Source organism: Equus przewalskii, chromosome 1, assembly GCF_037783145.1.
Source record: "Equus przewalskii isolate Varuska chromosome 1, EquPr2, whole genome shotgun sequence".
Lineage (NCBI taxonomy): Eukaryota > Metazoa > Chordata > Mammalia > Perissodactyla > Equidae > Equus > Equus przewalskii.
The window spans coordinates 128364536-128390567 of NC_091831.1; the positions used below are offsets into that span (position 1 = coordinate 128364536).

The 26032-nt window shown below is 44.7% G+C and overlaps 1 protein-coding gene across 5 annotated transcripts in view; it reads right to left on the reverse strand.

The window, feature by feature from the left end:
- Positions 1-7044: 7044 nt before the first annotated feature.
- Positions 7045-26032, reverse strand: part of SNX1 (sorting nexin 1) — a 33493-nt gene continuing 14505 nt past the window's right edge. For 3 of the 5 annotated variants that reach the window (XM_070577497.1, XM_070577508.1, XM_008526986.2), the window contains exons 2-15: positions 25671-25779; positions 24017-24144; positions 23398-23464; positions 19221-19264; positions 17100-17241; positions 16397-16475; positions 15866-15941; positions 13711-13824; positions 13416-13509; positions 11906-12111; positions 9354-9497; positions 8669-8749; positions 8110-8181; positions 7045-7480 (exon numbers count right to left, since the gene is read on the reverse strand). In XM_070577497.1, coding sequence (XP_070433598.1) covers positions 7430-7480; positions 8110-8181; positions 8669-8749; positions 9354-9497; positions 11906-12111; positions 13416-13509; positions 13711-13824; positions 15866-15941; positions 16397-16475; positions 17100-17241; positions 19221-19264; positions 23398-23464; positions 24017-24144; positions 25671-25779 — 1407 coding nt within the window. In that variant the 3' untranslated portion in view covers positions 7045-7429. Of the gene's footprint in view, positions 7481-8109; positions 8182-8668; positions 8750-9353; positions 11617-11905; positions 12112-13415; positions 13510-13710; positions 13825-15865; positions 15942-16396; positions 16476-17099; positions 17242-19220; positions 19265-23397; positions 23465-24016; positions 24145-25670; positions 25780-26032 lie in introns of all 5 variants that reach the window. The other 2 variants (XR_011527561.1, XM_070577503.1) reach the window with 2 other exon arrangements.

Sequence of the window (26032 nt, forward strand, 5' to 3'; positions counted from 1 at the left end):
CAAGTGGAATTTTTGTCTCTCTGTTAATGGTCCCCAGCTACTCACTCGAGCTGCTTCTGTCTTCCAGCTTCGGCTCCTGCTACCCAACTGGGCTTCACACCGTGCATGCCTGGGGACAGAATATCTCACAGGGTCAGAGCAGCTCACGTTCCTAAAAGGTCGGAGCGTAACTTGTCCTTATGTGGCCTACTGTGTGGATTTATTCAGGTCTTTAAGAAAACAGCTTAGTGGGTTAATGTCTAGGTTCCCCTCGTCCATCCCTGTCTGGATTGTGTGGGATATGGTGTGGCAAACAGAGTCAAGCAGATTGGAGTCAAGTCTTAGCTCTGGGGTGTACCCTTGGGCAAGCTGCTTAAGGTGTCTAAGCCTCATTTTTTAGTGTAATGATGCCCACCTGGCAGGGCTATGGTGATGGATTAGAGACGTTTCAAAGCCCTGAGCACAGGGGAGGTGTTTAACACACAGCAGCTCTTATTAGGGCCCAGGGTGGGACTATCAGGGGCAGCGGACTCTGCGCTGCACATGTTCCCGGCTCCAGGTGCTTCATCATTTTTTCTGGTAAGGCTGCTGTTCCTGAGAGGAGATCTGCTGTTGGGCCCCTGTGGTCATCACTGCCGTCACTCATAATGGAAGAGGAAGCTGAGAGCTCTGAAGCTAGGAGGGGCAGTCATTTGGAAACAATCATCACATCCTTTTAGGGAAAGTCTTATTTTAGATTGGACCGGGTTTTTCTTTGGGGTTTTTCTAGACCCAGACAAAGTGCATCTTATGGAGGCTGAGCAGCCTTGGTAGGGGGTGGGGGCCTTCTGCCCCAGAGGTCTGGTCACCCACTGCCAGAGAGGCATTTCCACAAGAGACAAAGGCAAGGGGGAGGAGGCCTGCCTGGGACAAACCTGTGGGGCAAGTGGCTATGGCCCCCAGCCTGTAGACCCCACATGGGGCACTGAGCACCGATCCTGCCAATCACAGCAAGGCCTATTGAACCCCAAATCAGGCCTGATTTCTGCATCTCTTGAAAAACCCAAGATGTGTGCCCATAGGCTCATAAAACAAGTCACCAGCCACTGCCCCCTTAGGCTGCCTTTGTGGGTGGAACAACGCAGTCCATCATCTCAAGGAGTTCAGAGCCAGGGGGCTAATGAGATCACCTTGGAGATAACACTACACTTGAGGGTGAGAGAGACCAGAGGCTTAAGAGGGTGACAGAGCGCCACGCCAAGAACTGTGAAGGAGGCAGCTCCGTTCCTGTCTGGCGGTGGGATGGACAGTAGACAAAAGAAAGCTTCCCGGAGAATGTACATAGAAAGCAGGCCTCAAAGATGCACTGGATTGTTTTCTCATAAGGAAAATAGCTTTATTTAATTTTTATGATTATAAAAATAATACATAGAAATTCCAAGCAACATAAAATGGTATAAAAATTTTAAATAATGCAAAATTCCATCCCTAGAGGCAAGCAGTTAACAATTCCATTGACATCCTTCCCATATATATAATTTTATATAAATGTGGACTATACCATACATATAATTCTATAACCTACTTTTTTCACTCAAAAATGTTTTCCTTGTCAATGAATATGGCTATACATCATCTCCAATGACTGTATAATATCCAATTATATTATGTACCATAATTCATTTAATCCCTTCCTGCTGTACATTTACATTGATTTCAATTTTTACACCTGTAAACAATGCTATGATGGGCATCTTTGCATAATCACCTTCATAGACTTGGTTTCTAGAAGTGTCTGTGGGAATCCCAATGAATGTTCTGACACAATGGCCAATGCCCTCCATCTCTATCTACTTACACTGCCATCCACAATGCTGAAGAGTGCCTGTTTCAGACAGAACTCTCAGTGTCAGGACTCTCAGAAGAGGTTGAAGAGAGGGGTGGGAGCTGAGAAGGGTGCTTCAGGTACAAAGCCCACCATTTACAAAGGCTCCTTAGGCCACACAGAAGAAAGAAGGAAAGGAGTGTATTTGGAGTCAGTTTCCATGAGGTGTCAGCATTGTTATGAGGGGCTAGGAGATGAATCGGGAAGGTGAGCAAGGTCCTCTCACAGGCCATGACTGCCAGGTGGCAGAGTCCACAATTGGAGATCTTTCAACGGTTACTTATTCGGCACCTATTTTGAGCCCAAATCTGCAGGGGCGCCAGGGAATTATAAAGATGCACCACTTCAGAGAGTTTATTGCTTGGTGGAGAGAGCCAACATAAAACCACACAACCGGACCACAGGACATTGGCAGAAGAGGTACTCACCATCCCTGGGGCCAGAAGACAGGGATGACTTGTTCTTATCCATTTCTAACTCTCGGCTCAGGCCTGACTCTACCCCATGTGGAGCAGAGCATCTTAGCCAGTGTCTCCGAAGACAAACTGTTGGGTACAGGCATCTACCAATTACAGCAAAGGTGTGTCGTTTGCTCTGGGAGGGATCACCATTACCTTCCCCTTCCCTCTCGTTCCCCTAGGCTGCTGAGAACCAGTGGGGAAAATCCCTCCACCTTGGGGACTGATGTCCCTCAAAACCCATGGTCTTCAATCCCATGTGGGCCCTAAGCATGCTCAGCGAAGAACACCCCTTCCATCGCCACGCTCTCTCCTCCACCAGCACCTGGCCCCAACCCTAGCAGATTTCCATCATCTCTCCCTTTTTGAAATGTGAGTTTCTGTAAAGGCATTCTTTATTTTCCTTCGGGTTCTCAGCTACAGATGCATTCAGAGCGAAAATCTTCTGGAAAAAATTCAAAGTTATAAATATCTACGTGTAAGTGACACTTCCTATCATTTCTACATCTCTCATTTATTCTGTCACTGAATACTGGGGTCCCTCCAGCTCTAGGTCCTCAGCTTCAGGACTCTGGAGCCCAGAGATTTTTGGAGAAATAGCCCAGGGGGAAGCAGAGGAAGTGGAGACTTATCTCCATACCTGTTCTCTAAACCACTCGACTCAGAATAGGTAAACAAGCTATCCCTGCCTGAGACCTTTACTGTCTGCCCCGGCGCCCCCGTCTTCTTTCTCTCTGGTACCTCAGCAGTGAGGCTCCCTGCTCAGCGCATCTGTTCTCAGACAGGGCTCCAATGGCCATTCCCTTTCTCTCTTCAGAGTTTTATTAACGTGCTATGTCCAAGCCACCTCTACACAAATAAAGCCTCTTTTCACTCTGTGTCTCCTCGACGTCTCAGCAGGGCTTCCCCACCCATCCAGAGGAGCCTCTTATAAGACGCCGTCAGCACTTGCTGTCCCGACTGGTTCCCTTCCCACCTGCCCTAAACCTATTTGGCCTCCTGTGTTACCTGTGTCATGAAGGCTTCACTGTCTACCCTGAAATCCAAGCTGGAAACCTGCAGGTCATGCTAGCTACCGCCCTCTCCCTCAGGCCTCTCATCAAATCCGTGACCAGATCCCCGTGGTTCCAGCACCACCTCTGAACCTCACCCTCAGCTCTAACTCCATTACTACTGCCCTTCTCAGGGCTCCAACTGGCTGGACGAGCCTGACTGCTCTCCTTGCCTCCAGTCTCACACCTTCTGACATATCTAAAGCACAGACATGACCATGTTATTTCCTGCTTAAGTCCCTTCAGTAGCTCCCCACACTTCCAGGATAATGTTCAAAGTGCCTCACAAATCCTATCAGGCACTGTGTGATCCGGTTCCTGCTCATCACTTTCCATGGGCCACCCACTGACTCGACTCTGGCCACACTGAGCCATGTGCGTTACCTTAGATGTGCCCACTTCCCCTGCCAGGAGACAGACAGGCAGAATGGTCCCAGCAGAAGGAGCAAACACCTCTTCACCGTTACAACACGGTTCAAGCATTCCCTTCTCCACAGATTTCTCCCTCCTAAGTCCCCAGGTAGAATGACTCCTTCTTTTGTGCCACTATTCCCTGGACAGGCCTCTGGCTCAGTACTCCTAACCTGCTTTGGCCTTCTTGATTTCCATGTCTGCAAGCTCTGTGCAGACATGCACAGGCCCTGTCAGCCTCGGGATGCAGAAGGCTGAGGAGGAAGTTCAGAAACCAGAGGAGAGTTCATCCCAAGGAAATAATAAAGACAGACTTATGTCAAGATGATCACAGGATGAAACATAACAAAGCAAGGAGAAAGTTTTAAAATTAAGTCTCTTTGGAGAAGAGAGTTCCAAATACGGAAAAGGGAGAAGACTAGAATAAACCCTATGGGGCCCGACTGGAAGTACCAGGATGAATTCATGATTTTAATGTGTAATTCTTTATTTACGTCCTCTCTCTAGAAATTTCTCTCTCTAGTTATGTCTAGTTCCTTGCTCTCTCTGCCAAGAGCCTAGGAGCAATGGTACTCCAGTAGCAGTGAGCACACTTAGCACTCAGATCCTGGTTTCTAAATTCTGACTCTCCATTAATGGGAATCAAGACTCCCTGGAGAAATGGCTGATTCCAGGGCCGGGGCAAGGAAGATACAAGATAAGCCTGGAACATCTTGTTATACCAGAAGGTATTTAGAAAATGAAGGCAACATGTTAAAAAGACACAGGAGCCTGTTAGAAATCTGCAACAGTTTGAGAATCAAAATAAATCAAAGCAGTGGTTTGCAACTTTGAGTAAAATAAGAATCCATTCATCTATATTGATAAACAAGTAGATTAATAAATAAGGAGAAAAGCAGCTTTTCTTTAGAAGTAGAATGCCAACCAATAAATGTAGAAATTATGCTTTGTTTTGGGTCTAACTGCTGTGGTCCAGTAACAAGTGTAGGACAGCCACTTTGCCTCAGGAACAAACACACGAACATGAACACACACACACACAGAAGCCCACGCTTGTTCACAACTGCCAAGTCACTGGCACTGGCGTCTGTCTCCCTACTCAATAGCCCTGGACAAGGCCAACCCCACCGCTAAAGCCAGCACTGCACACCCATGAGAAGCAGGGTCTTCCATCTCACCTCAAACCGTATCACCTCTTTTCGAACCACAGAAAATCACATTGGGTGAGAACAAACTATTGACATGATCTCAAAGTATCTCTTCACAATTTACTTGTTAATTACAAAGGGGAAAACTGTAAATTAAAAATGGAGAAACCTTGAAGACATCAACTTAACCAAGTGATCAGAGTTAACTTCAGCTTCAGTGGGACCAACTGACATCACATGCCGACTTCCGATGCACTGAGGACACATCACTTCCGGGATGTTCCTGTTCCATATGCAAAAACCCTAATCCAGTCATGTGAAACCATGAGACCAATCCAAATTGAGGAACATTCTACAAAATATCTGGCCTATATTCTTCAAAAATGCCAAGCTAATGAAAAGCAAAGAAAGGCTGAGGAACTTAAATAAGACACATGTGATCATGTTACCTTCAGCTGTTAACAGGAAAAAGACAATCACTACAAAGAACATTACTGGGACAACTGACAAAACTTATATATGGACTATAGGTTAGATAACAGTGTTATATCAGGGTTAAACTTCCTGATTTTGATAACTGTACTCATGGTTATAAGTTATGAGAGAATATCCTTGTTCTTAAAAAATACGCACACTGAAGTTTTGGGGATAAACGGGTACGATGTCTGCAACTTACTCTCAAATGATTCAGAAAAAACATTATAAATATAGATAAAGCAAATGCTAAGTCATAAAGCAAAGGGGGTAAAACAGCAACACTTGGTAAAGGATATATGGGAGTTCTTTGTGATATTCCTGTAACTTTTCCCTAAGTTTGAAATTACATTAAAATTTAAAAAGTTACCAAACAAACCAAGAATCCAACAACAAGGGATGAGTCAGAATTATGGTACAGTCACTCTATAGAAGGCTTAAAATCACACAGCCTTACAAATAATGTTTGTGAAGATACATAACGATAGAGAAAAAATACTTATAACATATACGTCTTGAATGATAAAAGCAGGATACAAAATATTTTATGTGCATATTATTACAACCATGCAAAAGCAAGCATATCATAAAGACTGGAAGGATAAAATCAAAGGAGGTAATAAGGATATTGAGGAGTAGGGAGAGATTGAGTGACTTTTTGCAAAAAAATCAACCCGCTGAAAAAGATACTTGTGAGCACTGGTACTCCCACCGCCAGCAGCTTGGTGAACTGGAAATCAGTGCTGTTTACTGCGTTCTCTTGCCTCAGGCTGTCCCTCCCCAAAGGTGGGGAGGTGGCCCTTAACTACCCACAAGACAACTGACAGAGCAGGTCCGGAGGCCCTCAGGCAGGGGCGTCTTTGGGGGTGGTGGGCTGGGAGTGTGAGGTTCCCATGGTAGCCATCTGCCAGCCCTGCCCCAAAGAGAAGCTTCTCAGTGCGCTCTGACCAGCAAGGTTAAGCTGCTGTGGACATAGTGAGGGGAAGCCCAGCAACGGCGCATCTCAGACTCTCTTCCTGGCCAGGTCAGCGCAGAGACACCTTTGAACGCCCTCAGCTTGACAACACTCGGGGGCCTCTTGCTGGCATAGTCCCACCTGGACCTAGACAGTAAAGCTTCTTGGAACCTCAAAAGGTTTAGGAACTCCTGGATGACCTTATCTAGAGGCGGAGTGTCTGGCTCTGCTGTCTATGGGGATAAAGTGTTAAGTCCTTATCAGTCCTTTACACTTTTAACATGAATCATGGGTTTTGATGGGTGGCAAAATGAAGTTCCCAACATAAGACTCTGCCACCAGAAGGCAGGCCCTGAGAGGGCTGAGCAGCTGAGGAAACAGGGTAGGAATAAAGAGAAAGTCCGCCTCCTTGGCAGGAGAATCGGTTTTGCCCCTCTTATTGTAAGAGACATCTTTACAATTCCTTCCCTAACGAAGTAGGAATAAGAATTAAACAGATTAAGAGACCCTCAGAGCAGGCAGCTGAGGTAGCTAGAGAAAAAAACTCCAGTTCCACAGGGAAGCAGCAGCAAAAGCTTGCAAACTCCGGTGGAGAGAAACTTATTATACCTGGGCAACTTCCTGGTTAGGAGCATCCCAGACCTGCTTCCCAACTATTCCCCGGCCTAAAGCAAAAAGCACCAGCATTCCGAGTCACATGACCTGATTTTAAAATATTTTATTACATAGTCTTTTCATGGCACCATCAGGAGTAACAGAAAACGTTATTCCCAGTTCCTAACCACATCCTGAAAAATATACATTTGTATTTATATATTTATACCAATACTCCACCCCATCCCATAATTCCACCACCTATTGTAGGTCTTTTGCTTAAAGCAAGAAACTATTCTCTCAGGTAAGAAAATATATATGGAAGCTAAATGAAGTAATGGTTAAAGTGATGGGGACAGCTTGGTTGTGGGGGCAGGGAGGGAGGGGTGAAGTCCAGGCTAGGCAGGGTGCATCACTGGGGTCCAGCAGAAGTGGAGGAGGACAGTGTATAAAAAGGCAGCGTCAGGCAGGTGGGCTCTGGTGTCCTTGGTCCATTAGGAGATGGCCTTTGCCTCAGGAAGGAAGGCTTCCCAGTACTTTGCCAGCTGCAAAGAAGTAGGGACAGTAAGCAAGTGCCCCCATCTAGTGGCAGAGCCTGAGCCTCAGGAGGAGCAAGCACAGTGCCAAGGACTCCCCTAAATGTCCTAGCCACCCAAAGGGAGGCCAAGCTGAGAATATGGCTAGGCTGAGAGCAGATCTTGGGATAGACTGGCCAGCCAGCCACACTGCCCTTAGCTCTCTAGACTTGGGGGGCGCATCAAGTACAAGGGCAGTCTCTGAAGATAGTCCTGGTTCTGCCCCAGAGGAAATACCCCTGTGGGGGCCATAGCTTTGTCCAGCTCAGTTAGCTCCTCACAATGGAGGCCACTGTTTCACATACTGACTGAGGCATCAGCATCAAGAGGGTTAGGTGGTATCATGGGGTTACAGGAGAGGAGAGTTGGGGTTTGTCCTTAAAAACTAACTCACTGTAGGACTAAGGCAATCCTGCTATTAGCAAAAGACCCTACTGGACGCTCCATGTTGAAGCAATAGGACCTACTTTCAATTACTGATTATAGCAGGGCCCAGCGAGTCCTAAGCAGGGCCAGCCCTTCCTGTCACCAAAGCTCCAAGGGAGCAGCTGGCCTCTGGAGCAGAAGTAGAGGACGGAAGTCATGCATAACTTACATACCTGCTGCTGTGAATACAGGAGTGTCTCAAGGTACTTGATCACATGGTTTTTGAAGTCCTTGGATTTCTCTCTCTGTAGGAGACAGGATTCTACATTGACCATCTGGACACTTGCTCCTTCTCCTCTTGATAGGATGGTAGTGTTTATTGCTGACCAAGGCGGAACACAGCCCCAGAAAGTAGAGCCAGCAGCTGGAATAGCTATAATTTCCAGCCAGCCAAACGGCCTCTGCCAAGGCCTTGCAGGACTTTCTTGTGTGGTGGGTGGTGTTCAGGAAGGGGAGGAGAAAGGACGGGGGACCAGAGGGTATATGACAACAGCAAGCTTTGTTTTGGGTCTAACTGCTGTGGTCCAGCAACAAGTGTAGGACAGCCACTTTGCCTCAGGAACAAACACACGAACATGAACACACACACACACACAGAAGCCCACGCTTGTTCACAACTGCCGAGTCACTGACACTGGCATCTGTCTCCCTACTCAATAGCCCTGGACAAGGCCAACCGCACCGCTAAAGCCGGCACTGCACACCCATGAGAAGCAGGGTCTTTCATCTCACCTCAAACCGTATCACCTCTTTTCGAACCACAGTTGAAATCCTCTCAAAGTCCCTTTCATACTGAGTCACCCGAGACTCCCACTGGGAAAAAAGGAAAGAGAGGATCACTTAATATTATAGTACCATTATTAAATCTTTACCTTTGGACAGCAATTCTACATATGAGACCTCAATTGATCCTTATGTCTGTCTGTCCCTCTGGGTAAGATGAAATACCATACGAAGATTCAGCATGTAAGTCAGAGTCCAGCAGAAGACCACCTTCGGGGCAGCTAGAAAAGAGAAGCCGTGTGCCCCAGGCCAAGCCCGGTCTCTGAGAAAGCTCTGGTACTCCAGAGCCTCCAGTAGGTAGTCACCAGCAGCACTGGGAGCCCCAGGGAACTGAACTGAGTTCTCACCAGGGGGGTATATCTGAATCACCATGGCGCTTTTCAAAGACCCAGCCAGAACCCTTCTGCAGAGATTCTGATGTGGCAAGTCGGGGTGAAACGGGAAGAGAGGAGGAGGGCGAGGCCTCAAGGCAAGCCTGTACTCATTCTCAGAGGCTTCCCCGACAGCTAGTGTCCTTTAGGTTCAATCAGCTCTCTTGCATGCTGTAGGGTTCCAAGCATCTGGGCAGGACAGGACCCAGGCTCAATCAGGAGCCAGCGGAAAGCCCCTTGCTGGGCTGCCTTGGGGGCCTCACCTCTGCTATCTCATCCTTGGCCTGCTGCAGCTTGTCAGGTTTGTTGGCCCACAGCAGCCGAGCCTCAGCCTCCCGCTTCTTCTGCAGTGTGGCTTGAGCATCCTGCCAGCGCTGCCACATCTTCATGCGCTGGTCAAAGGCAGCCTGCGGGGGATGGGAAGAGCACACGAGCCCTTCAGGAGCTGTGCTGGCTCTGCCTCAGGGGGGTCTCCCAGCAGCTGTGCTGGGGAAGGAGCGAGCAAGGGCAGGTTCTGCAGCCATGTGTTAGTGCCCAGCTGGAAGTTTAACACTGAAAGCACAGGCTCGGTAAGACTCCTCTCCAAGCCTCCAGTGGGCCAGCGCCATGCTGCTTCATGCTACTCTCAAGGCTGGATGGCTGGGAGCACAGCAGGCGGCCTGACGCCAGCGCCCAGTACTACGGCTTCCTAATCGCCTCCCTCAGATCAGTCAGTCCATGAATCCACACACTTCCTGAGTGCCTGCCATGTGCCAGGAACTAATACAGTGGGAATGAAACACATGGTCCTGCTTTCATGGATCTTATAATCTAACAGAAAAAGCCGACATTATATTAATAATTATGATTAAATAATTACACTATGTAGAATTCAGAGAAAACAAGCAGGGTAGTATAAAAAAACTGGGAACCTAGCTTAGCCTGGGAAATACATCAAGGAAGGTCAACCTAGGGAAGCAACCTTTAAACTAACACCCAAATAGTAGACAGGGTTAACTCAACAGATCTGTAAATAAACACCTAAAGCCACCACAGGGCCATACCGCTTTCATCTCATCCATACACTCAACTGCTCTAGGCTACCAAGGCCCCCAAGAAGCTCCCCAAAGTCCACTTACTGGTCTTCCCTGTTTCCAGTCCCCTGACCACAATCAACATTTCCAGAAGACAGCTGTTGGCCCAACCAAACCATCTCCTACCCCCTCACCGGCTTTGTAGGCCTCAAGAGGCGGCCTGGATGAAAGATCTGTGCCTGGGGCCAACTTCCCAGCCGTGATCCATTTGCTCTCCTTGCCCGCAAAAGTTCCCTGGATGTTTTCTGGGCCTCCTTAGTGCGGGCCTTTGCCAAAACTTGAACATTAGGGAATGAAATGCCACCAAATTCACCTTGCCCAGCAGTGTCACTGCTGCTCACCTGTAATTTCTTAACAGCTCAAAGTCAAAGGATTAGGTAAAGGGTGACCTCACATCCAAGGAAGACTCAAGCCTAACCCTCTGGGCTAACAGTGGTGCAGCTCGAGGGTCAGGGAAGGGCAGAGAAGAGACATGAGCTCATCTCTCCGATCCTATCCCCAGCTCAGGACCATGAGGAGGACAGGTGAAAGAGCTCTGAGAAAAGAGCAGTTCTCACCCCTGTGCTGTAGGGCACGCTGCCCAGCCCTGGCAAATGGAGCTTTAGGCGAGGCTTCCCTCACCCGGGTCCACAGGGCCCACTCCACCTGGGAGTCCTATTCAAGAGCTGTGTCCTCCAGAGTCCCCAAACAATGCTCCTCTCTGAAAGCTTCCCCAGAGAGCCCCTCCCTGGGATGGCGCTCTAGGCTAAGCTGTCTGACCAGTTTGAAGAATTCCAAAGCAGGTTATTTTTCCAGCCTCTTATCACTCTGGAGTTAGCAGCAAACTAAATAGCAAAGGGAGAGGACAATGAGCAATCTCTCAGGCTATATTAAGCAACTTTATCACGGAGGAAATGAGAGCCCTGGGAGTAGTCAGCCCTTGACAACACAGGAGCTCACTGGTTGGGGAGCTTCGGGGGATAGGGAGTCGGGGTGGCTCTGTTCCAACCCAGAGGCTCACACATCCAGGTCTCAAGTTGGATCAGGGGCAGACTCAGGCTCCCTCTTGGCTCTTTCCTCCATCTCAGGGAGGCCATGCGAGAGCTGATACCACTGCCCAGTGAAGCTTCCTTGCCCATTCTGAAAGGTCAAGGGAAACCAGTCGACCCTGGTCACCAGGAGAAAAGGTGAGGTGCTCGACCTGAGGGGCAGGCTGCAGTATTGTTATCAGTGTGGTCAGCACAGCATACCAAGGGCTCTGGTGACAAGCTCTCTCAGGTCCCTAGCCACACTCCTCCATGCAAGGCCAAGCCGGTTTCGTGTAGTTACCTGACTGCCCACATTGTAGGGATAAGTGGAAGCCAGCAAGAGCTCTTACCAGGGCGAAGCCGCAGCTTACTGTTAAGGAGGCAAAGACCAAAGGACTGAGGAAGTCACTGCTCCAGGGGGCCAAGACAGCAGGTCTGTGATAAGCCTTGCTTGAAGAAAGGAGCACAGAGGATGCTGTCCAACTTCAACGATAAGGAGGGGCCTACTTGGAAATTCAAGGGTGGTTTTTTCTCCAAATGCACTTAAAAAACTGGCTTTGGGCCTCAAAATGACTCAGTGCTGACTAACAGTTAAACGGATTTTATGGTTCCCTTCTGTCTTGAGAGTAGAAAAAGTTACACCTATTTGAGCTATAACAGATGAAACTTTCTTGGGAAGAGGAAGAGTAAATTAAAGCAAAAGGAGGAGAAAGAGGAAAGGAAATAGAAGCTTACGCGGACTATGGCCAGGAGGCGAATGTAGTCACTCAGGAGCTCGGCAAGGAGGAAGAAGTCATTGTTGGCCTGTTCCTGGTGGAGCTGCTCAATTTTTTCTTCCACCTCAGCCAGCTGGGAGAGTGCCCGTGACAATGCTGTGTTGTCCTCGGAGCTCCCAAGCATGGCTAGACTCTTTGCAAACTGGGCTGTGTTCAGCGCTAGCTCTGGAGGGAGGAAGATAGCAGAGGGCTGATCTCACAAGGAAAAGGGACAAGTCAGGGGCCGGCCTGGTGGCACAGTGGTTAAGTTTGTGCACTCCGCTTCGGCAGCCCAGGGTTTGCCGGTTCACATCCCAGGCGCGGACCTATGCACCGCTCATCAAGCCATGCTGTGGTGGCGTCCCACATATAGAGCAGAGGAAGATTGGCACAGATGTTAGCTCAGAGCCAATCTTCCTCACCAAAAAATAGAAAGAAAGAAAAAAGAAAAGGGACAAGTCAGCTGGCATTGCATGATATGTCTCAGCAACGCTGCCCCCTACGTATCTAGCAACTGTGGGCTCTGCAACCCAGTCACTTACACCACAGCCAACTGTATTCAGAACATGAAGGGAATGCAGCCTGGTCACACGAGCAGGGAGAGGCACCAGCTGTCATAGTTTCACCAGGTTAGGCCTACCTGGAAGCAGCAGCTCAAATATTCCTGGAGAACCAGGGGCCAGTTCATACAAACAAGTCAAAGGAATGATCCTGATTTTTATGTTAAAGCTCACAATAAGTATCCCGTCTGCATGAGAAAGAGTGAATGCATGTGTACACTGCATAGTCCTGCACGTTCTAGAGCAGGATCAACTTCTTTTGTGAAGGGCCAGATAGTTTAGGTCTCGCAGGCCACATATGGTTACACTCTCTCTCTCTTTTTTTCACTCATCCCTTTAAAAAATGTAAAAACCATTCCCAGCTCACAGCAATAGGCTCAGGGCCAGATTTGGTCCATGGCTGGGCCATATTTTGCGATACTTTGGCTTCATTCTACTGGTTTTCTGAATGTTTACATTTCTGATTATCAACATGTTTAAGGCAGAGAAGGAAAGCATTCAAAGTTGGCAAATTTCACTAGCTCTTAAGAAAATCTCACCAACGAAAGGTGAAGAACAGTTAGGAAACATAAATGGTTTCCCTGCATTTACACGTTGCTCGTGTGACCAGGGAGCTGAAGTGTGTGACATCATTTTGGATATAAGCCAGTAACTCAAATCATACCAACAAAAGCCCAAGGTCCAGGTCAAGCTGCACCTAGGATGGCTTCCCTGCCCCTCCCAGGTAGAAAGGACATTGCCCACAGTGTCTGAGTCATGTTTCCTGCCAGGAGATGCAGGGCCTATCTTTTTGATCAGAACACCAAGGACCAGGTGGGCTAAGAACTTCAGCTTGAATGGCTGAGAGGCTTGAGAACAGCATGCCCTCCCATCTCCAGCTCACTGGAGACATCAATTTCCCACCTCCAAGTGCATTTCAGAGGTTGTTACCTTTCCTATGGTTGACTAGAGTTTCTACAACAGCATGCAGTTTCCGTAAGCGCTGCTCCTCACACTCTACCTCCTGGAGCTTCTCCTCAAACCACTGAAACACACAAGCCCAGAGCTTTAATGGAGGTCACTCTCACAGGTGTAGAGCACAGTCTTTCCTTAGCAGTGTTTTCAAAAAGGAACTGAACTATCTTAATAATAAAGTCTCAAATCTCAGAAATTTCAGGACCCCTCAGGGTTTCTGACCCATAAGCATGACCGGACAGGGTAAGCTGAGAGGCACAGGGCTACTCACAATGTCTGATTCATTCATCTTGATGGTCATCTTGCTGACCGCATCTGTGGCTTTGTTGAACATCTTGAGGAGACCAGCGCCACTCAATGTCTGGGTACCCACAGCGCGTGGCAGCTAGAAGACCAAGAAGGCGGGGATGGCAAGTTATCTGCTGCCCCTATTTTAGGTTCAGAAGAATTAGTATTCATCAGATGGCATGCCCAAAACTTGCTAAACAAATTATTTGAACTATAGATTGTTGTTTTCAAAGGGAGTTAGACAAATCCATAACTAGCACATAAAGAAAAATCAAAGGACCACTTAAACAGAATCAGCAAAATTTTCAGCTTTTGATATTGTGTGCAGAAAGGAAGTAGAGTGTGAGTATCATGTGGCCAGGTGACCTCACACTGAGATCGTCTGCCCACCCAGGCATGAACTGCTTAAATACCAAGCATGCTTTTATGAAAAGTCAAAAGTTCCTCTGGATTAGCTTACTCTGCACACAGCTGGACTTAAGGTCTTGAAAGACTTTGAAGTTGCGCTGTGATTCCATTTGGATTTTCTTCAGTGAACAAAGGTCCAAAGACAGGAGCATTATTTATTCAGACTGAAGCTATTTTTAGGGATGATCTAGTTAAGCCAAGCATGTCAAATATTTAGAAATAATTTGATTGGCTCAGTCTTACCACTACTTAGTCATGGAAGGGATGCTGAAGAATCTACAGTATATATAGTACACTAGGCTGAAAAATTAGATTTTAGTGCTCAGGACTCAGGGCAGTAGTTCTTAACTTGGGGCCATTTTGCCCTCTAGGGGCCATTTGGCCATGTCTGGAGATAATTTTGGCTGTTAAAACTGGGTGGGAGGGGCTACTGGCGGCATGTCGTGGATAGAGGCCTAGGATGCTGCTAAACCTACAATGCACAGGACAGTCCCCCACACCAAAGAATGATTCAGCCCAAAGTGTCAATAGTGTCGCCTCAAACGCTATTCTAGGGACATGAAGTGAGGATCAGGGGGTGAAAAGGAAGAATGTATTTAGGAATCCCAGAGGGGGAATGAAAAGATTTTTTAACTAAAAAATTTCATTTTGGAGGGAAAAAACCCATATACCTAGTGTCATTTTTTTCATTAGAGTAGTACATAATATACACAAATTAAAATTTAAAAATTAAATTAAAAAATAAATACAAAATAATAATCCCACCCTGTCACTTATTTCCTTCTAGTTTTCTTTCCTACGAGATACACTGTTTTATTTGTTTTTGTTTTTTGAGGAAGATTAGCCCTGAGCTAACTACTGCCAGTGCTCCTCTTTTTTGCTGAGGAAGACTAGCCCTGAGCTAACATCTGTGCCCATCTTCCTCTACTTTATACGTGGGACGCCTACCACAGCATAGCGTGCCAAGCGGTGCCATGTCCACACCTGGGATCCAAACCGGTGAACTCCAGGCCGCCGAGAAGCAGAACGTGCGAACTTAACCACTGCACCACTGGGCCGGTCCCACAACATTGTTTTATTCTGTTGTTTCTTTCGATCCTTAATGACTAACAGCTGTTTCAAGTTTCACTTTTCATAATTCTTTTAATATACGCTTCCAACAAATATACATGAACATTTCTGTATACTTTGTTTATGATGAGAATAAAGTATTTGTTATAGTGATATATTTTACTTAATTAATTCTTCAATTGTTAGCAAGTGGGCTGTCTCCAATTTTTCACAATCATGAATAGCCTACACATAGCCTGTAAAAAAAAGACTGCCCACTTGAATCAACACTTTTGCTACATGGCAGTTCTGTGGTCTATAGTAACTGGTTTTGAACGAGTGCCCCTCAGCTCCTGGAACAAAATAAGCATTCAATTTGAGCCAAGTAGTAAACTAGGAAAGACACGCCAAGGACTTGCCAAATAGATCATTGCGTTGATCCAGTAAGACAACACTAGGCTGCAGTTTGACCTCTACAACCAGTTGCTTTTGACTACAGGCAGAACTTCTTTAATTTCAAAGGCTGAAAAATACTTGACACTCTTGGGGGCTTACAAACTAGGATATAGTCTGGTAAAAGGCTCTCTGCATGTTAAGTGCTCAAACAGTTGTTGAATGAACTAGTTTCAATTCACTGGGGGTAGAAATCAATCATGAAGTTCAGTTCGCACAACACTAACCTCTTCTTTTTCCAAGAACTCCCTGACATCGGGGTCCTGTAACATGGTGGGATGATTCACAATCCTCTGAAGGTACCTACAGGGTAAGCAGTTATCTGGTTAGTCGACCTGGCCTGACAGGTTTTGGGTGTCATACAGTGCCGGCAGTCTTTCCTTACTTTAAAATGTCCTCAGATAAGGCACTTAAGTATGACTGCTTATAACCACCTTCAAGTTCATGTCTTCATATTTCCAAAAAGGGAAGAAAAACAACTATTCAGAAAGAGACCTAAGAGTCATTCATATTTGATTGTCCAAGAAGGAGAATGTGACTGTCTGCTAACTCAGGATGGGGAAAGAAAAGAAGATGGTCTATTCCTAAGGAGGGAAGGCAAGGGACTTAAGGAGGGTTAGAGATAACACAGTGTGTGAATATATAATTCACTCAAGTTTCATCTCTATTAACTCCAGTGAATGTCTCATAATGAAGTCTCAGTTTCAGCTTTTCACTTATTCTCATGTTATTCAGGAAAATGGGTGCACGGCACCTACCTTTCTAGAGCAGCCCTCCGTTTTTCAAGAAATTCTGCAGAAGAAGAATCTTCCTTCCCAACTTTTACTTTTGTCATTCCTGAAATGGAATTTAAAAAGCAAAAATAACCACAAAATCATGAAAAAGATAAACCTGTAAAAAAGAAAAAACAACCCTAGGAGGAAAGGCAATGAAGACAGCACTACAAAACACTACAAAAGCCAAAGGTTGCTTCTGTGTCACCAACAGGTATGAACAAAAGTTCTTTACATGAGAGTCATTTTTTAAACTAGTCTTGAAATGCTGAAAGTTTGAAACTCTGGGACTTGCAGAGCATGTTTTCTAAAAGGAGGCCATGGGACTCTAAGCGTAGATTAACAAACATCAATTGATGGTAACGTGTAGGTTCCTTGCGGCCCCCTCACCCTTATCCAATCGAGTACATTTCAATCTGGAGGGAACAGCAGTCATTTAAGACTCTTGGATACCAACACCAACACAAACACACACAACTGTGGAAGCTAAAACCAGAGCCTCCTACTGCATCCAAGGAAAGAGGACATATCAAAACATGCTATTTCCCTAGACCCCATGAGATTTATAGGAAAATGCTGGAAATATTTCTTTTCTAACCACAAGATTCTACACTCATTAACAGAAAGTATATTGCAGAAAGAATGCAAGGGAAAAAATCCAAGCTGAATAAAAGACACAGGCTCTTACCTATTAGGCTCTTCTCGGGTGGAGGAGGGACAATGAAGCCATTCTGAGAGTGTTTCTCTGAAAGCTTCTCATAAAGACCCAGAAAGTCACTAAATCTTCTTTTCACTGCAAACTGTTTACTTCTGAACATTGGTAAGCTTGTCTTAAGGATAGAAAAAACACAAGGCAATTTCATTCCAAATAGGGGATGAATGAGTATCTTCAAAGTCATCCGGAGCCACCTGGTAAATAACTATCAAAGGAATCTATTTCCCAGATCCTTTAGCCACCTGGTAAATAACTTTCTCCAAGGCTGAGATTCCTAAACTTTTTTGATCTACAGTTCCCCTCTGGCTGTCTGGGAGTCTATGAAGCCCTTCCCAGAATAATGATTTTAAATGCATACAATAAAATATATAAAATTACAAAGGCAACTAATTAAATTCAAATACAGTTTCATTCCCAGGTTAAGGACTCTTGCTCTAAGGAAAAAGATGTTGAAGTCTAGTTTAAAGCTAGAATTCTATGGTCACCTGTAACCCATTCATCCTGCACTGACTTATTAAGGATATTAGCTGCTGGAATTAAAGCAGCCAAACTAAACAGAAGACAGACTAAACAGTGCTCCTAAGGGGGAGGATCACATGAAACGTCTACACTGTAGATATTTTAACCTCTGAAGTGTCACAGAATCTAGAACTCACAGGAGGCAGGCCAACAGGTAGTGGAGAGACAATACACAGGAGACTTCAAGTAAAAAAGGCCTAGTAAAAAAGACTAGGCCTACATCATAACAAGAAATCATTTAATACTCACCAGCTGGCAAAATTTAAGGAAGTTGGCTTTTTTTGGCAATTGTTGGCAAGGAAGTGTATCAATGGGAACTTTTTTTTTTGTGAGGAATATTAGCCCTGAGCTAACTACTGCCAATCCTCCTCTTTTTTCTGAGGAAGACTGGCCCTGAGCCAACATCCATGCCCATCTTCCTCCACATTATACGTGGGACACCCACCACAGCATGGCATTAGCCAAGCGGTGCCATGTCCGCACCCAGGATCCGAACCGGCGAACCCCGGACCGCCGAGAAGCAGAACGCGCGAACTTAACTGCTGCGCCACCAGGCCGGCCCCTCAATGGGAACTTTTACACACTGCCAATGGGAGTATAAACTGGTACAGACTTTAAAAAATAGTTTGTATTCCTTTTCTTCACCATTTGCACTACCCATGACCCAGGGTGATTACTCCTGATTACATATCCTAGAGAAATTCTTCTATGTGTACATTAGGAGACATGTGCAAGAATGCTCATAATTACAAAAACTGGAAACATGCCAAATATTCACAACAGGAAAATGGATAAATATGTTATGTTATAATCACACATGGACTAATTACAGCTACACACAACATGGATGGTCTGAGAAACAATGCTAGTAAAGAAAGCACTATTTTCAGCATGATACCATTTTTATGAAATTCAAGAACAAAGCAAAACAGTCTATTTTTTAGAGATACATATGTGAAGACTGTTTATAAAGGAAATGAGAGACAACTCAGGAGAGTGGGTGCCTCTAAGGTGTGAGGCAGGGGATATGACAGGGAAAAACACGCAGGTGAATTCAATGGTACTCATCTTAAGACTGGTGGTAGGTTCGGGGCTTCACTTTTTATGCTTCACAACCTGCATACAACATTGTGTAAGTTTGTATGCATTAATATTATATAAAAAAGGAAGACCAGACCTGAGGGGCAAAGGTTAGGGAAAGTATTAAAAGAAGCTCCATATAGGAAACCTCAGAAGAACTGATGATTTTTAAACAGGTGATATAGTTTGGGTCAATCTGCCAAACTAGCTCTAAGCAACATAGTTCCTAAGAGGAATGGGACTATATCAGATACACTGCATGTCTTAATAAAACTTACAAAGTTTCACACTGAAGTGTTAGCTCTCTGGAAGAAAGTGGAAAGGCTCAGATGATATTACCAAGGGGATGCAGGCTTGCTCCATATTGAGTAAACTTGAAGGAAGATGTTGGCAAAGAAACTAAAGAAATACCCAGAAATAATCTGAATGATGACCTTCTTGGTATAAGCACCCAGGTCTATTAAGGTGGCCATCAGCAGGGTCCCCTGGACTCACCTGTGTTGTAACTTTGTAGGCTACATAGGCGTTCATACCATCCCCTGTGGGAGAACAAGAAAGCAGGAGAGGATTATTTTGTAAACCCAAGCAGTGCTAATCTTGCTAACATTTAACCAGGGTCATAAGCCACAGGAGCCCTGTATAAGAAGGATGCTTGTTTCATCTCCAAGCTTTATATACTATCCTGCAATCCAGCTCCTACTTTTCCTCAGAGCCTCTGTGGCACATATCAGGCCCCCATGGATGCTGGCAAGGCCCCAATTTGAGTCAGACAAGAGAGTCAGCCTCCTGTTCCAAAGCCAGGCTCCATTTATACCCTCCACAAAGAAGCAGTGGATACTGACAATCCATCAGTTGTTACCATGCCAATATTTGGGCTGGTTATACACATCTGTCTAAAACCAAACAATTCTCTTGCTGTATAAAGTAGGAGGAGGAGAAGGAAGCAACTGATGTAAAAGGAAACAAGTAGTTCTACCCTAAGCTAGCTCTGGGCTGTTTGCTCTTTCAGAAATACTTCACGGCCTCCTCCATTGGTGCTGGGGGACACTGACCTCTCTCATCTAGTATGTTCACCCAGAGCAAAGGGCCTGGCAGGAAGATACTTTGGCTGCCTAATATCACACAAATCTCTCTTTCCTGCAGGAATTTTTTTCTGAAAAAGCCTTTGACTGTTAAATAATTTGGGATTCAAGCAATTGTTTTTCTCTGTGGCAGTGTCCTGACCTAGACCACTTGGGAACATAAAGGCACCATTGACTCCCTGAGCACTGAAAAGACATACATTGGAATCTAGTCAGACAAAGCTCCAGTGCTGGACTCTGGCATTTTGAGTTGGTTTGTTCCCTTCCTCTCCACCCCTCAATTCTTCCCCACACCAAACAGGAAAACCTAGGTCAACAATTACTAGCTGCTTAAGCTTCTGAACTGGTCCTGGAGTGTGGGCCGGGGGAAACAAGGTGCAGTAGTGGATTAGCAGGATCACCTATTGCAACTTGGTTTCCATAAGATGGCGGGGAATGTCTACTTTTATAAAGTACACAGAGAAGTTGGAGATTATACAAGAGTAGAGGACTTGCTTTCTCTACCTCTCCAGCCCCTATCAAAAGAGTGTGTATAAAACAGAAATGATAAGCAAATAAGCATTAGAACTTACTTTATACTGATTACCACCATTAGTTCTCCTCTAAAACACTTATACTACACTGCCTAGTACTATTAAGGATGCTTACCACTGATAGAAGGAAATAAAAATCTAAATTTACTTTAAGGATAAAGTATTCAAAATTTTATTCACAGTTGAATAGTCATGGTCAAACATCCAGAAGGTCCATCCCATAATTTAGTACCTGCAATTAAAGAAAGTCTACATGCAAATACACACAAAACACAGTAGCAAAGCAGGATCTTCAGACACTTTGCATGTCAGCTGCTTTTACTGAGGCAATGTGTGAGAAAAGAGACATACTTGCATGTACATACAGAGTTCATAAGACTTAGAAATGGGTCAGTAATATAGCAGTTTTACATTTACCTTCATTTCCTAAATAATTTCAGAAAGTTCAAGATGGCACATGCAAATTACTAAAGCTCTAAAAAGCTTATCCTGGTAGAAGTAGGATTCTGATTTATTTAGATGTGTGCATGAATAAGAAGCACATGTTGAATAAACAGCCCACACAAACAGAAGGTGTTGTTATGAAGATCAGGCCCTGAATATGAAAATGCTTCTAAGTAGCTAGCTTGTTGGCATCAACATGTCTAAGAATCTAGACTATGGTACAAGTGGATGAAGGCTTCTCATCAAAGGTGATTCGTGTTTAAATCAATGTGACCCACGGGATGTTTAAATTACTGCTATGGGTTGAATTTTTGTCCCCCTCAAAATAAAAAAGCCAGCCCTAGTTGTCTAATGGTTAAGATGAGGTGCTTTCACCACCAGGGCTCAGGTTCATTTCCTGGTCAGGGAACCACACCACCATCCCGTTGGTGTCATACTGTGGTGGCTGCACGTTGCTGTGATGCTGAAAGCTATGCCACTGGTATTTCAAATACCAGCAGGGTCACCCACAGTGGAGAGGCTTCAGTGGAGCTTCCAGAATAAGACAGACTAGGGAGAAGGAAGAGGTCATCCACTCCTGAAAAAATGGGCCATGAAAACCCTGTGCATAGCAGTGGAGCATTGTCTGATATAGCGCTGGAAGGTGAAAGGATGGCGCAAAAAGACCAAGCAGCGTTCAGCTCTGCTGTACACAGGATCGCTAGGAGTCAGAATTGACTCCACAGCACTAACAACGACAACAACAAAAGATACGTTGAAAGCCCTAACCCTGAGTATCTCAGAATGTGACCTTATTTGGAAATAGGGTCTTTATAGAAGTACTCAAGTGAAAATGAGGTCAGCAGGGTGGGCCCTAATTCAGTATGACCGGTGTCCTTAAAAAAAGGGAAATTTGAACAGAGACAGACACGCATAGAGGGAAGATGAGGTGAAGACACTCAGGCAGAATGCCATGTGACAATGAAGGCAGAGACTGAAATGATGCATCTACAAGCCAAGGAATGCCTGAGGCTACCAGGATCTAGGGGAGAGGCATGGAAGAGCCCTTCCCTAGTGCCTCCAGGGGAGCATGGCCTCAGTGACACCATGATTTCAGACTTCCGGCCTCCAGAACTCTGAGCGAATTTATTTCTGTTTTAAGCCACCCCATTTGCGGTACTTTGTTACAGAAGCCCTAGGAAACTAATATACTCCCTCTCTCTCCTGGTTCAAACGTCATGACTTTTAAATATTAAAACAATTAGTATTATTTACTTACAGTTTATCTTATTCTACCAAGAATTTAAAGCAGCTAATAACTAGCTTAAAATCAATGTGCCTATAGAATATTCACAGATATTACAGAGGCAAGAGAGAATCCTAAACATGTTATCCAAAGTTCTGGTCCAGGCTCTACCACGGACCGCATTGTGACCAGACAGGAAAACTACTTATTACCTATTGGTTCTCAGTTTCCTCTATTATTGGATGAGGGAATTGTCTAAGACGCTCATAAACATCCTACCAGTGCAACAGTCCAGGAAAAGTAAAACTCAACAGTTTAACGACAAACCATTTTGGCATAAAGTCTTTATAAATTCTTGTTCTTCAGAATAGACAAAGGGTGTTGGAAATTACATTTTTCCTCTTAATCATATAAACACCACCCCTGTTTAGGAGGATAAGGCTCTGTATAGCCTCTTCTGTCAGGGGAACCTGGAACAAGGAAAGTCAAGGCCTGTTGCTCTCTGCTCACTAATAGCTTTCACAAGCTTGGGACACAGAAAGGCTACTTCCAAAATCCAAGTTTTGGCCAAAGTTAAGTGCTCTTTTTGAAAATCTAATTTCAATTTGACCAAAATTCAACCTGGGTCCTTTACTCTTTACCTTTGAAAGAGAGATGCAGACTTCCTCATTTCTTTAGGATATCAAAAGTACACGATAAACGACATGTAACAAGAATTCCAAACTTCTTGAGGGAAAAATAAATTCAGTAGTCCCAAATTTTAGAACATGTGTTTTTAGGGTGTTTAAACAGAATTTATGATCTTTTTTCTTTTTTTGAGGAAGATCAGCCCTGAGCTAACATGTGCCACCAATCCTCCTCTTTTTGCTGAGGAAGATTGGCCCTGAGCTAACATCCATGACCATCTTCCTCTACTTTATATGTGGGACGCCTACCACAGCACGGCTTTATAAGTAGTGTGTAGGTCCACACCCAGGATCTGAACTGGCAAACCCTGGGCTGCCGAAGCAGAATATGCAAATTTAACCACTACGCCACCAGACTGGCCCTGGAATTTATGATCTTAAAAGGGAGTAAAATGGTTTCATCAATTCTGTGGGAGAAGGCAATGGCTGGGTTTTTAAAAAAGGATTCTAATAGTATTTGACGCCTCTGATTTTTTTTCCTAAAGCCAAGAAAAGCCTAAATAAAGTGCTGGGTGACTGCTGTTTCAGGCCTTAGAAGCATAGCAAGGGGTGTAATTTCACAGGAAAGATAATAATGCAGTACTTCACACTGGCTAGTTCGGCTCTGGAGGTAACCATCTAGAAATTAGCTAACTATGCTTTCCACAGCCACATCTTAACATCACAAGGAGTCCCAAGTACCTATCTTACTATCTTACTTACCTATCTTCTCAGGATCAGTTATACCAACTGTCAAATCAAAATGGTCTTCCTGTTCTTCTTCTTCTAGCTTTTAAAGAGAAGACAAATCATGAGAGTTGATATAAAAAAAGGCTATTAATTTCACCCTGTATTAATCTTATATCAATAAAATAACATCAAGATAAATCCTTCAATGAATCAGTGTTCAGTTCCGTCCATTCCCAACAATCCCAATGAACCAACTCCCACAGTTTTAAGCTGGAGCCTGCTCAAAGGTCTTTGTTACATCTATTCTCTTAAAACCTTATTTTGATCATAATGAATAATTACTCGGTTTTGGAAGACTTACCTCTCTCAGGCTAAGGAGGGAATGAGGAGAGACTATACTCTTTAATACGGGAGCTTCACACACTAAAAATCATTAGTGACCATTGAAAGCCTTTGTGCTGACCTCTGGGCAAGGCAATAGACACTTTGCCCAAGAAAGAGTCCTTTATTGGACTCTGGCTGTCCATTAACCATAAAGGTCTTCTTCAAGAGTCATAAATATTTTCTCAAGGTTCATGCTCAACTGAATTTCAGACTGGCAGCACAGTCCTAAAAATCCAAAAGAAACAAGACCAACAGCATAGATTCTCACCTCCTCAGAGCTTGGTTGTGGCTTAGAAGAATTTATGGCTTCCTGTGGAGGAAGAGAAATGAGCGTTTTGGCTGGTACCTTCTTCTGATTATTTTGTGTGCTGTCCAGGGATAGCTCCACTGTGGCATCTAAAAATAGTTGACATTTTATAATGAAGGTCAATAATGGGTCTTTGATGGCTAAACTGCAGTTCTATAGGTTAAGAGACAAGAACAACGGCAACTACTCTCAATACTTAGAGGTTCTCAGATTAAGAGTGAAGAAATTTTTACGTGGCTAAAATGGGAGGATAGTAAAAGAGGTGTTTGTCTAGCATAAGTTTAGGAGAGCAACCTGTTTCATTCCCAAATACAACCACTTGGCTACCCTCTACCTAAAATTTAGGCAAGAATCAGGTATCACGCAAAAAGACTACACAGTCAAAGTAAGTGTGCCAATTTACTTTATTCTCAGGAGTATTCCTTTGAAACGTTATATAAACCCTATTTATTCTTTTTATAACTATGTGTAAAAGAATAAGTGCGTCTATCTGCTTTACAAGCCACTATGATAGAAAAGGCAGGTACACCGACAGCAAAAAATGACATCAAAGGAAGAGTCAGGAAAACTGTAAGCTAGAAAAAATGGACCCAAGATACAAACACAGTAATGCTTGGGAAAAGGCACTGTTTGCCACACATGAGGATGGCGCTGCTGTTTTAGCAGTTTAAGAATTATTCACAATTTTAATTTTAGATCATCTTGCAAGGATTAAGATATGTTTAATATATGCTGTCCAAGAGGGATAAAAAGACATGTAATATCTGAAAAATCTTTCTAATGCAAATAGTTTTTAAAAAGTAGCGCTTAAGAGTCACCTTTGTATATCTGGGAAAATCCAGTTGAGAATAACTCATTCCCTAGGTGTTCTAGAGAGGGGACTTTTAAAAGAGCGCTTTGCACCATTTTTAGGCATTAAAATTTATTTTTTATTTTATTTTTTATTTTTTAAAGATTGGCACCTAACAACTGTCACCAATCTTTTTTTTTTTTCTGCTTTTTCGCCCCAAATCCCCCTAGTACATAGCTGCACGTTTGAGTTGTGGGTCCTTCTAGTTGTGGCATGTGGGACACCACCTCAGCATGGCCTGACAAGCGGTGCCACGTCCACGCCCAGGATCCGAACCAGCGAAACCCTGGGCAGCCGAAATGGAGCGTGCAAACCCAATCACTCGGCCATAGGGCTGGCCCCCATCCTGCAGGAATCTTGATGGCAGGGACTGCATTTTACAGGTTTGGGACTCCTCCACAATCATATCTTACATAGAGTTACATTTCAAATATGTAAATATACTATTTTACTCTTTTTTTTTGAGGAAGATCAGCCCTGAGCTAACATCTGCTGCCAATCCTCCTCTTTTTGCTGAGGAAGACTGACCCTGAGCTGACACCTGTGCCCATCTTACTCTACTTTATATGTAGGACACCTGCCACAGCATGGCTGGATAAGAAGCACGTAGGTCCACACCCAGGATCCGAACTGGTGAGCCCTGGGCCGCTGAAACGGAATGTGCGAATTTAACTGCTGCACCACCAGGCGGGACCCCTTTTTTGGTTTTTCACTTTAACTCAGCAATGTGAAGATTCCTATTATAAGTTATGAGTCCATACTCACCTGCAAAGAGATCCTGTGGCTCTTGGTCTTGTTCCTCATGGATCCCATTTTCTCTGGAGCCATTGTTGATGGGAAGAGAAGCAATTCTCTTTGGGGACTGGGGCTTACTCTAAAAACAAAGAGATATTCTGAATAAAACAGTGCCATTAAGAACAAACCTAGAGGGGCCGGCCCCCTGGCCAAGTGGTTAAGTTCGTGCACTCTGCTTCGGTGGCCCAGGGTTTCGCCAGTTCGAATCCTGGGCGCGGACATGGCACTGCTCATCGAGCCATGCTGAGGTGGCATCCCACATGTCACAACTAGAAGGACCTATAACTAAAAATACACAACTATGTACCGGGGGGCTTTGGGAAAAAAAGGAA